Below are 13351 nucleotides of genomic sequence, written 5' to 3' on the forward strand. Positions count from 1 at the left end.
AACACTGTGGGACATATCGTTAAGTTGGCACTCATGGTGATCATAGACAGTAGTATCATAAAGTAACACGACTTAAAAGTGACTTTTGAATTTACAGCTCTTCCTTGACTCATGGATGTGCGCACAAGAACACGGAATGATTGAAAATCAGCTGCGTTATGTCCACTATGACAGCTGTCTAGGAACTTTGACTGTTCTGCGTATTAGCGAATTCACCTTACTTAAATGACTACAAAGATTCACAGTTTTCTTGGAATTTGAAATGAGCCATAACAGCGTAAAAAGGTAGGACAGATAAATATATAAATTTTATATGACATATTATTCAAAAATAGGCCTATTGAATGTCAAACACATAACTGCAATCATAGCACAATGGCATACTTTCATTATTTGGCTTCTTGAAATCCCAGGGCCACATATTTGTTCCTTTTCTGTGCGTATGTGTTTGTTTATATGTGTGAATAAAGGGTAAATGGGTAAATGGAAAGTTTTTGGAAATGTATCTTTGCGTCGCTTAATTGTGTTGTCAAGGTTGTAAAGGCAACGCTGTAGTATTATGGTTAATGTGCATTTCAATTTCATATACACTATTTGGACTGTTTTTTTATGCATTCGGGAGGGTTTTGAGCAATCATTGGGCTGGAAAATGTCAAACGAATCTGGCAGCACTGTTGAACTTATGTATTCTAAGTGATTCCCTCACCAAATTTGACAATCACTAAAGTTCGTGCTCTCTCTTTTTACCATTTACAGACTCTTGGTGCTGGCAGGGTGTTCAGCAGAGTATGAAGTTTCCATTTGAGGACATGAATTGTTCATGATCAGTCTGATGTAAAATTTCATTTCTAAATATGATAATTGACTTAAAATAGTTGTCCTGCACAGGTCTCACTGAACATCGTCCTCATTAAAAGTCATTCTCCACACACATATCCAGCTGTGGAATTGGAGATGTGGGGCTAAAGGGCGGAGAAAAGAGGGACAGGAAACTATATAGAAAAGGAAGGAGGTCCCACTTTTCGCTGATCACGACATGGAAAGAAAGTGAGAGGTTTTCTTTTAAGTCTCCTCGCAGCTTCCATTCGAAGGCACAACGGTTGACTGCAGGTCGGGATCGCCAAAGACTGTAACAGAGGCGAACAGAGGTGTTGTGTCAGGATCGAGGAGAAAGATTTAGGGAAAGTTTTCAGAGGAAACCGCACATTACCGGGCGGTAGCGAGCGGACGAGGTCTGTGTGTTCGCACAGGGAGAAAGTGGGAGAGACGGCTCTTTTGGGCGGATTTTAATGAAATACAGCAGCTGTCGGACACACGTCTGCCACCCCTACCAACCCCGAGTTAGATGCGTTTGACTTTAAGATGCGGAGCGAACCCATACTGTTCGCCTCGAGGGGTGAGTGATTGGCCGATATCTGCATGAGTGAATTCATTGTTCAACGCTCTGAACACGCCGCTTAATATTACTGTGTGTCCAAAAGTTTAAATATAGTTTCTGAATGAACAGTGTCTTTAGAGAGATACAGTATCGGAGCAAACAGTATGTGACATAATAAAATGTCTATTAGCACTGAGCATATTTCTAACATGCTGCTATTGATTTTAGAGTTTCTCTTCATCTTGAAACACTCTCTCGCGTTTAACTCAATAATCTTTTAAATGGAATTTGAACAATACAGGCAATTAAAATTTACCCCCCCCCCTCCCCCCATATAACGGATATTTAAAGGCATCATTACTGTCTCTGTCGGCGTGGAAAGAGCCGAGTTCACCCCGTGAGTCACATTTTCTTCCGTTGAATCCACACACCGCTCTTCTGAGGTCGGTTAGAAAAGACGTTAAAATTTGAAATGTTAAAAGGCGGTAAATTACATGGCGTTGCAAGGAAGTCACTGCTGTTTGTGTGCCTTGCAAATTTGAATCACAATTATATGTTTTTATTTTTGAATATGATTAATATTAGAATATTAGACTAGAAGTACATTAACTCAATATATAATGAACAGTGTGAGAAAGAGATTTTAGTCACTCTTCATAACACTACAGTGATAACTGATGCCCCCTGACCTTCTAGTAGTGTTTCATTGGTGAATGAATCAGTCTGTTTCTCAGTGTGCATTCTTTTGTGTTCTTACGTTCTCGTGGACTCATTCTACATCATCCACTGTCGAAGTTGATTCCAATCCTCAAGAATGCAAGTAAAGAGAATGCTGGAAATTACCCGGATGTGACCTTGAAATCGAGGATGCATCAGATGGTGACTTGTGGGCAAGAACTCTACTACGGTGGCAGAGGAAGGACATTAATTGTTTTATTTTGTTTTTTCCTCAAGAGTTTCCCGCTGTAAGCTCATGAAAGTCTGACGGCTTGTGAGAGTTGTTATACTCCGTCAACATTTCTTGTTTTTTGGGCATCATTTTAATGCAGTAAGAAATATAAATAAAACGACTGTTCATAGACTTTATTCTATTAACCTGTCACTAGTCCTGCAAAACCTCACTGGTGTGATGATATTAATGCTGTCATTGGTGTGATAATACCAGTAGTTATCTCACTGAATTCGAATGTGCTGTGATGGTTAATTGTGCAACAGGAAGATCGCAGTACATCTCAAAGCTCGCAATAGATGTGTTCTACGTCCTCCTGTCATTCTGAGTTCATTCTTCCAAGGTAGCTTGGCAAGACTGGTCTTCATTAAGGCCTAAACATACTCTACGTAAGTATGTGAACACAGACACATCTTGCTACGCAAGCACGATTACACGCGTCGTTGCATTGTGAAATGTGTCAGAGTGCAATTCATAACCTAATGCAAATATGCGCTGTATTCTCAGCGTTGCCGCAAGGGGCGCTACAGCGGATTTTCTTTTTTCAATCTACAACTGTCATGGCGGAGCAGCAATTTGAGGAGAGTCTTCCTGAACAAGTTAGATTATACAAGCACATTTTTTTGTTGCCTTTTTAGCAAATACAAAAGCACACTTTTCAACTGTCAACATGTTTACTCTATCACATCTGGTTTCGTGGCACCTAAAAAACTCTTTCACCCCCTTGTGGTCCAAGGTTTGTAACCACCAGAGAAACGCAGGAGTGCATGTAATGTATATACAATGGGACCACGTGTTGGCCATGCGTTGGCAAAGCGCTCGCGTTTGCAAACTTGCTTGAAGTATGTTTGGGCCCTTAGAACACAAGTCTGTTCTCTGCATTCTTGGAATTAAGAAACACCCTCAATATTTTTGAGTGAATGTTTCGAAACCCTTACAAAAAATGAGAGATCTGGCAAACTGTTCATTGTCGCCAAAGGTTTTCTCCAGGTTCACCACTACCGGTGAAGAGCTGCAAACTTCTGACAAGCATTTGTGCTAATCGCAATTTTATTGTGAAAATAATGAGTGGGAAATATGTTTCAAGTTTGCAGCAAGTTTGCGGCAAGTTTGTCAGAACTCTATATTTTTTTGTGAGGAAAATTAACCTTGGTTTTACTACAGTCATGTTTACTACAATATTATTAGAGTAAAACTATGTTTAACTTTTGTAAGGGCATATTCTCATTACATATTATGTCACAGAAGTCTGCACTTTTAAAAACACAACATGAGCTGTACAGGCAGGATAACTGTGATTGGTTGGCTGGTTGGCAGCTGCGAGGTATTGGGTATCCCGTACGTGTATCATGACTCTGCATTTGGTTGTATATGACAGAGCGCTATTGTCCACAGTGCTCTATAGATGAAGTTACTGTTTACAAACAAACGCTCCACCCCATCCCTTCCGGGTTCTTTTGGTAGCCCAGAAAAGAACTGCTGTCTATGAGCGCTTCGCTCAAATTGCTCTGAAACTGCCCAAAAAGTGCTGTTTGTGGGGTTACATTTTATAAAGCTTAAAATATTATTAAAACTGCAGCGCTGCCTATTTCCAACATTGAAATCTGCTGCCCAAAAGAACCCAGAAGCGCGGTTTCCTGCGGTTTGAATAGATTTCATCTATTGTCCACTGGGGTACAGCGGTATCTGAGTGCAGGGTGCCTTTGGATTTTTGTATGTCAAGGGCCAAGTGTGGTTATGCCATGGCATTGTGCATTATTTGTTTTTACATGTAACAGTGAGGTTGCAACACCATTGTTTGAAGTGTTTACACTCAGACATGTCAGCATAGTTCCAGATGGGAACTCTGTTCCTTGTGGATGTGAACTTTTATACTTGCTCTGAAGGCTCATAGTGGACTGCAGTGAAAATGGCACTGTTTTCAAACCAGATAGACATGGTATAAATTGGCACTTTATTACTATGTGTGATGTGGGCACTGGCCTGTTAGCCTAGTTGGCTTTATTTTAGGGGGTCTCCTCTCAGACCATTTCCACACTGATAACTTTTTTAAGTAATACACGTGCCAGTTACCCCGAAAGCCCCTTCTTCCCTCCAACTAGAGATGTCTAATCTAAATAAGATGTAACTTTGCCTTCCTCCATCTTTTCTACCCACTCTGTAAACAGCACCTCTGTGGTCTTTTATCATTTATTTTCTCCTTTCTCAGTTACTACTATAAACATTTACAATCACATGGAAGAAAGTTAATGGCTCTCCATGACATTGCTCCTAAGGGGAGAGTGACAAAGAAATGAATTTGTTTTTCTCTTTGACACAACAAAATTTGGAAGCATTTTCACATGGCTACTATTTGAATAGAATGTATGGTTTGGTAACTGCTGGTGGAATAATTAGCCTTATTATTATATGTGGATCAATGGGGGAGTGGGAAGGCTAACTGTATGGAACTACACACACAGTGTCCCAGGCACCATGGAGTCTCTTCTGCCTCTTCAGAAGGATGATTCTTAAAGGTTTCTGTAACCATGGCCCCTCTATCCCACCCCTCTGCCCACTGTGGTTTAAGAGTTAGTGCTCTGTAATTACACACACACACACACACACACACACACACACACACACACACACATGTTGGTGCAGCTGTCATTATGAGGACTCTCCATAGACAAAATGGTTTTTATACTGTAAGAACTTTAGATTCTGTCCCCTAACCCTAACCCCACCCCTAAACCTAACCCTCACAAAAAACTTTCTGCAGTTTTACATTTTCAAAAAAACATAATTTAGTATGTTTTTTAAGCGATTTGAATTATGGGGACACTAGAAATGTCCTCATAAACCACATTTATAGCATAATACCCTTGTAATTACCAGTTTATAACCTAAAAAAATGTCATCGTAAACCACTTAAACCTGCCCACACACACACACACACACAAACACACACTCATGAACAAAGTAATACACATACAGTATATGGATGTATTTTCCAAATAGTTCTTTCATACTGTATCTGAAACCTCCTCATACTGTATGTTCATAGCAACACTCATGGATAGACACATACCACACATATTATCAAACACAGAAATGAATGTAATCATGCAACTGAGATTCTGTTTCATTGATGATATTGGTGCGTTTTATATATGTGACTTCACAGATGCTGGTATTGAAGCCCATCACTAGTGGAACAGTGGAGCATCTGTTCAATATTTTCTGCTCTCCTGTAGTTTTGTACTTTTTTCCAGGCATGTGTAGCACGACTTTGGTGTTCCCTAGTCTGTGGCAGCGATGGGTAACCATGATGAGGCCAAACCGTAAAGCTGGCTAATTTCACAAACCACAAGCTAGTAGCTGCCCATTGCCTATTGCCAGCTGCTAAATGACTGTTTTATTCTCAGCATCCAGTGCATCTCAGATCTAAAACAGGGGATGGGAATCAGCATGGACCTTGCGATACAATATTTATTTAGATCTGGGTCACGATATGATAATATTATAATTTTACTTGTGGATTTTACCCCCTTTTTCTCCCAATTTGGAATGCCCAATTCTCAATGCGTTCTAAGTCCTCATGGTCGTGTAGTGATTTGCCTCAATCCGGGTGTTGGAGGATGAATCCCAGTAGCCTCCGTGTCTGAGACCGTCAACCTGCGCATCTTATCACGTGGCTTGTTGAGCACATTGCCACGGAGACATAGGCAACCACGCTCAACTCACCATGCACCCCACCAAGAATGAACCACATTATAGTGACCATGAGGAGGTTACCCCATGTGACTCTACCCTCCCTAGCAACCGGGCCAGTTTGGTTGCTTAGGAGACCTGGCTGGAGTCACTCAGCACACCCTGGGATTCAAACTAGCGAACTCCAGGGGTGGTAACCAGCGTATTTTACCACTGAGCTACCCAGGCCCCCCTATGTCTAGTGTATTGTTAATCAAAACTGTGATATATTGTGATCTTTTACTCACCCAATGTCTTTAGACTTCTGTACAACAAGTCCGGAACTTCATGTTTTACTTCATCATAGAGCCATAGAGGTAATGCAGAGCATAGGTACATCAGTGACAGTAAGAAAAATAAACATTATATAATCAGCCAATCATGTGACAGCAGTGCAGTGCATAAACTCATGCAGATACGGGTCAGGAGCTTCAGTAAATGTTCACATCAACCATTAGAATGGGAAAAAATGTGGTTTCAGTACTTTGAAATATTGATATTTCCCCCACCTCTATTGTATAGATAATCCACGATTGAGTGCATTTACATACACTAATTATGCATAATAATGTGTGTTGTCATGCAAATGGTTTTCCTTTGATGGGTCACATGGTCATAAACTGTTAAAGCATAAATGGATTGGCACACATAGATTCTGGACCATTACTCCAATTTCGTGTTACATGTACAGTAAACACCTTTATGGCTGTTTTTATCGGCTTATCCAATGTACGGAAGTGTTGTGCACATGCCCGTTTATGCTTTGACGTTAATAGTAGAGAGTAACCTGATGATTTCAAGTCTCATGTAAATGCATTTTTCTTGTGTTGTCTGATATATTGTTTTTTTTAATAAACTGATTTTTGGAAGTTATCAGTGTGTTTATGTGCAACTGTGCATGTAAATATCTGCTAACTGATAATATTGTTATGTTGATATATTTGCATCAGTAGAACAGAGATATGGCTCTGTAGCTTTTGTAAGAGAATTTATGAGCGATCACATAAAATTTAAAATATTTGCTTCTTCCTTTTTCTGTCCATTCATTTATCCATCTGCCCATTCCGCCACCAAGCTGTTTGCTGTGTAAGACTGGACTAGAGCATGGAGGATCTTGTGGTGTGTCTCAGACATCACTAGCTCTCTGCCTGGATCCTGTTTGCCGAAATCAAAGAGAAGCAGTTCACTGGATGAGCAGTCTGCTTCTTTCTGAAAGGGAGGACAAAAGAGAAAGAGGTTCATGTTTGTGCTCTTGGCAGATGGTTTGTTAGCTAAGCAAAAGAGATTGTTTGTTATCATCTTTTTTCATAGCTTCATTTTCAGCTGTCTTATCTTTCACCTTGTGACAAGAGAAAAATTAATGGCATTTTGGCTCAGTATGGAAATAGAAAAGAGTAGAGTGAGTGACTGAGAGAGAGAGCGAGAGAGAGAAAATAAGGAAGAAGAACGAGTAAAGGATGTGGGTTGCTGGGTACTCCACAAAAAGTGGAGTACCCCCCCCCCCCAAAAAAAAAGATTATATATAGAAGGTCGTAGATCATGTCTGTGCATATGGATTTGAACAGTTCATTAAAGAGAACTGGTCTACAATCTGACGTAAGAGTCGGATAGGATGATTGTGCGGAGAGAGTAGATACTCTGTAATCTGCACGCACACAGACACACATTTACTTTGGTACTCAGGGTTGGTGAATTTTAAGGATGTTGTTGCTTCTCAGCAGCCTGGGTGGTAGACCATAACCACATATGCATACACACCTACGCATATGCACATATACTGCATCAGCGGAAGAATAATATTAGTTCTTGCAAGCTGGCGGCATCACAATTGGTTTTACAAACCAGATACCTTTTTGTTATTGTATTTGGTAGGGTAGGTAGAAGAATGTCCTTATTTGTTCCGCAGAGACACTGAATGATGTTTATTCTGAGAGTTTACTGGGTCAGCTTGTCAAACTGAACCTAGACTCCCTCCTAACTGAATACCATAATCAGACTTGCCATCAAAACCTTCTCTGATTTGGCATTAGTCTCTTGTGTCAAGTCTCTTTCGGCCAACCCTTAAAGCTCCTCTGGCCTCCTTACTTTGAAGCCTTTGTTTCCTGGTTTGGATGTGTTAACATGTCCATAATTGAACATTCCTCAGCATTTCAGCTTTAGGCCTGTTACTTAAGATGAGCTCTGTTTTTTTGGAAGCATTGCCTGATTTCTTTCATCATTCAGTCTTATTTACACAAGGGTTTGTCAATTGAGTGGATGAAAAAGAGGGAAAAGGTGTCTGAGAGTTTTAAGCGTGGGTGGTTGTGATTGTTTAAAAGTTTTTCCATATATCCCTCTGTTTCCTTTCTTGCTCCTTCTCCTTTGACTTTGCCCCCAAGCATAGTTTGAAGGTGGTCCTCATTTCTGTGTGGCACTTGGTGCTCTTTTCTGCAATGATTTGGTTCGCTCAGTTGGTTTTTAAAGTGTATTTCCTTTCATATTGTTTGGCCACCATATCTGAAAGTGCTTCATTAGCTTTATTCGCTCCGACATGTGCAAGCTGTTAGACAGGGAATAATACAGGAACAACTAGAAAAGGTATAGGCTACAGGGAGCAGTGTTGCTTTAGCTATTTGAGATCCCAGACCCTTTAAAGCTGTTGAAAAAGTAAATTTTTTATAAAGACATTTGACACGTTGTTTTGGATTATTTGGATACGTATTTTACTCTAGTTATTTTACACTAGTTACTCTTTTGTTCTGGGGTGTTTTTCTTTGTCTAGTGTAGATAGAAGCATATTATGTTTAGGTGAAATACATTAAGATTATTCAAGCTGTTGATTGATTGCCAATCTTTTCTTTCAAAAGGCTTCCAAAATTCATTTCACAGTTTTTTTTTTTTTCCTGTGAAAAGTCATTTGTTTCATTCATTATGAAAAAATAAAATAAAGTGTGCAGTGTGCAGTAGTGTTTACTTATGCAGAGGATGCCTTATATGGTGTATTATGCATGTTATGACTCAGTTTGTTGACCTGAAGCTGGATGGTGGATCATAGTCAGTGTTACAGAGGAGTATACTGCCGGAAAATATATTTAGTCTTGTACAAGAACATGTGATTGAGTTAGCCAGTAAATCAACTATAACTTCATTGATTAAATTAGATGTCCTTATGTAAGGACATCATAGTGTCCTCCTAAATCAACCAGTGCTCTGGCAATCAGTTTTACTCGGTCGTAAGAAAAACAGTCAAAACTAAAGTGTTCCTGATCAAATTTCAGAGAACTCCTCCCATCTTATATTGGTTGTGCAAACAGATAGTCCTGCCCCTAAATTCACGCCATTGATAGAGCCAATGTTACTGTGTTGGGCTGAACGAGCTGCTCAAACAAATAGACGAATGCTTGATAGCACCACAGTATTACACTTTTTTTTAGTGTAAATCAACCTACAAATGGCTTACTTATAGTTGACTCTGCATATTTACCCTTACGAAAATCGAGAGTTCATGGCAAATTTGCTGCAAACTTGCTGTAAATTCACCACTGATAATTTTCACCTGCAAATGAGCTTTGCAGCAAACTAGCAGCAAATTGTCCATTGTTGCTAAAGGTTTGCCGGAGGACACCACTATGGCGAAGAGCTGCAAACTTCTGGCAAACATTTGCGGTGAATCAAAAGCTCATTTGCATGTGAAAATAATGAGCGGCAAATTTGCTGCAAATTTGCGCCAAGTTTACGGCTAGTTTAGATTTTTTTTTTTTGTTGTTGGGATGCAAGACTTTTAAAAATTACACACATCAACTTTAAAGTTTTTTGCTGCAATCTTAAACCTTTAATCCTTTCAAGACAAGAATATTTCAGATGCAGACATCAAAAAGCTTCCTAACTAAAGGACAGACACTGCATCTTTGAATTTGCTTGACATTTTTTCTACTGAGAAGCACATACAGTACTTTAGGGAGAGACACTACGGGGTTGCACATGCATTCAAATGAACTATACCCAACCAAAAAAAGATTGGCTCACATCCACATGCCAGTGCAGAAGACTTGAGGGCTGGAATCAAGACCAGCAGTCATACAACAGTTACACACTCAATTTGCTATGCTACACTTCATTTCATAGCACACTCTAATCAGTGAGCTCTATTCTTTGCTTTGCACCCTACAGCAGCCGTCCTTCCCTCTCAAGCCCTCACTCTTATGTAAACCCTTAGCTATTTGTTTGTATGGGCCCGGGCCCATTGTAATGCTGTTTTATAGACCTCTGATTTTCCAGGGCTGCAATTCACATTTGATAGTCTTTGATATTGCTTAGGTGCTGGGCCAACAGATACCTATAATTCACCCATTTTACCACATGCCAGCCGACATCTCAGGGCAGAGCAAGGCACACGGCCCATCTTTAGAATGTCAATATGAGCAAATCAACAAAGCAAATTTGCCAAAAGTTTCTTATGGGGAGAAAGGAAGCTTGCATGATTGGCATTGCTGATATATTACAGATAGTCCCATAGAGCCAGACATTTGACTATCAGCGTGAAGTCTGGTCCACTTTGCAGCTTACCCACATACACAGGAAGAGACTGGCTGACAGAGTTGTAAAGCATCGGACCACAGTATGCTATGTTTTTACTTGCTTTTCTTGCATTTAGGAGCGGGCAAGTCTGGAATAGATGATAGCAGAGTAATGGAGAGACATGTCATCAGAATTTCCAAATTATGTATTATTTCACTGACAAAAAAGAAAGCAAAATGTACAGTATTAGCACACTTGGGCAAATCCAGTGATTCGAGGTACTCATAATATCAACCAGGCACCTTTCAACATAGTTTCCTGCCGGTCTAGTAAAAACTGCACCCTGACTCCAGGAATTTGGTATAACATTCGGGTAATCTGATGGTGATTTCCAGTTTTGTGTGCAATATGCTTCAGACAGTCTTTAGCTATGTTTCCATCTAAGTTGCAAAATTAAACTATGGGCAAAACCAAAATATCACAAAAACAATGCGAATAAAGCCACATTTCCATCCCATGTGTTCAAAAGACCAAAATTGTCACTTCTGGAGAAATTGTAGCCAATGTGACTCTTTTATTAATAAAATACTCATGGTTTAGACCATGCAGACAAAAACTGTAAAGAACTTTGTCTCATGTCTGGAAGCGACAGCGCGTCACAGTTCTGGGAGCACTATGTGTGTGCGTTCCTCATTCCTTATGTCTTTGTCGCACGGATCTATAATATTTTTTTCAAAAGTGTCAATAAACCTGCTCTTCGGCACAGTTCAATTTTGTATTTGGCTTATTTGCTCTGCAAACTCTATGCAGGCTTTGGATTTTCTAGACACCGTTATTTCAGGATGACCAGAGCAACATTTCAAATGCAATGATTGGTCCTCTGGTTAGTCCAGTTATGAACGAGTTATTCAGTCACTTTTTTTCATTCACTTTTTTTTATGTGCATCTTGTATTCCTAATAAATTATAATAGTTATTCAGTAAATGTGCTTCCATCATAGTTTATGTGCATTTCTTCTTATCGATTAAAAAATGTATCCACCTCAAGCAAGTGTATATGTTTTTTATGCGTTAGCATCCAGCAGTTTTTATGAGTTATCCCAAAATGCGAATAAAAATACATTGATGGAAACCCAGCTAGTGACTATCTGTGGGCTTGCCATTTGTACTAGTGTATATTACAGATAGTGCTTATTGTATATCTGATTGTGTTCTGCATGTGTTTTTACAGCGATGGAGGAGTTGTTGGCAGAATTGCGAGTCTTTCTGGAGCTGTTGGACAGAGAGTATTTAACCGCAGGTGTGAGGGAGAAGAAACAACAAATTTTAAACATCCTACTCAGAGTTCTTGCCACTAAAGGTAAGCACAAGCCCCCTTAAGCTGCTCAGCTAACCTTTGACCTCAGCTGAACTCATAACACTTCACCTTATCTCTTCATCATAATGCATATATTCTCAATATCAGCATTGATTTAGTTTTGTTTTAGCAGTGAGAGTATTTCTATTTTTTTTTTTTTTTTTTGCACTCATAGAACCCTCCTGTAAGACAGAGATACACACTTCTCTCCCGGCTCCTCCTCAGATGCCTCTGCCAGAAATTCCTCACCCCTGGATGGTAAGATGTGCATCATACTGTACCAATTTAAAGGTGAAGTGTGGGATTTTTACACCACTAGTGGCACCAAACAGAATTGCAATATACTGACAGTTTTCAAACAAGTTTTAAACACTCACCATCTTCCATTATTTGACAAACAGGTAGTCATACCCCAATTTTGGTTGACACCATTGGTTGAGCCATTGTTATTATGTCCAGCCCAGATTGCAATTCTGTTTGGTGTCGCTCGTTGTGCAAAAATAACATACTTCAATTTTAATCACATCAAGTGAAGAAATTACAAATTTTATTGATGTTTTTACCCTTTGCTCCTCTCTTCCTTGGCTTTTTGGCATTCTGGTGTTGCATCCCTTTGCAAACACTACAACTACAACTAAAAGTAAAAAGAAAAAAAAACATTTGTTTCTTTGTAGTTAGCTAGGGGTTTTCACAGTTTGTTTTAGCATCTATACAAATTCCTCTTAGACCAGAAACAAAAATAGTGTTGTCCTAAATTTGGAATGGATATTGTCTGAACTCTAACTACCCCTGGCTGGTGGTTTAATGGTCTCTTTTTGTGAAGTGTTCAATGTTTTTTTTTTTATGAGCTCTGTAAAACAGCAGCAGGAAGTGTTCACATCAGTTTGCTCGATGTCACATGACCTCATAGTCACCGACACATGACCCTGATGTGGTCTCATCTGTTACATATGAAACAGATTACGCCTGTGTGTATGTGTGCACATGTGTGTGAGTTAGAGTAACAATGAACTTTGTTTTAGGGCAGCAGCAAATGTTTGTGATAAATAGCAGGTGTTCATGTATTGCAGTTGGTCACTCTCAAAGACACACTCTTTCACACACACATCCCAACACCTTGTTTTACTGTCCATCCTTCACAGACTCTTCAACACACACTCAGCACTTTACAGCACACAGTATAATTAGAAACATCCTTTTCTACATCAGTCATCCGTGCATAACCCCAGTGAGTGTGTCTGTGTGTGTATGTGTATGAGGGGGCGGCTGTTCCCTTTCCCGGAAGGTGTGTGTGTGGGTGGGGGCTTGTGGGATAGAGTGTTTGAGATCAGGGAGGGGAGGACAGGAAAGAACTATATAAATTTTTTACAGTTTAAGGTCTGTCTTTTGCTAAATGTGCAAAACCTGCTAGAGAAATGGCAGAACGCAAAAGTTCCATT

At 39.7% G+C, this 13351-nt stretch overlaps 1 protein-coding gene across 5 annotated transcripts in view; it reads left to right on the forward strand.

The window, feature by feature from the left end:
- The window catches only part of afap1 (actin filament associated protein 1), a 111626-nt gene that overhangs the window by 37047 nt on the left and 61228 nt on the right, over nucleotides 1–13351 (forward strand). For 3 of the 5 annotated variants that reach the window (XM_051666459.1, XM_051666458.1, XM_051666460.1), the window contains 2 exons: nucleotides 11787–11915; nucleotides 12088–12170. In XM_051666459.1, coding sequence (XP_051522419.1) covers nucleotides 11787–11915; nucleotides 12088–12170 — 212 coding nt within the window. Of the gene's footprint in view, nucleotides 1–1031; nucleotides 1397–11786; nucleotides 11916–12087; nucleotides 12171–13351 lie in introns of those variants that run through there. The other 2 variants (XM_051666456.1, XM_051666457.1) reach the window with 1 other exon arrangement.

This window comes from Myxocyprinus asiaticus, chromosome 32 (genome assembly GCF_019703515.2).
Source record: "Myxocyprinus asiaticus isolate MX2 ecotype Aquarium Trade chromosome 32, UBuf_Myxa_2, whole genome shotgun sequence".
Taxonomy (NCBI): domain Eukaryota; kingdom Metazoa; phylum Chordata; class Actinopteri; order Cypriniformes; family Catostomidae; genus Myxocyprinus; species Myxocyprinus asiaticus.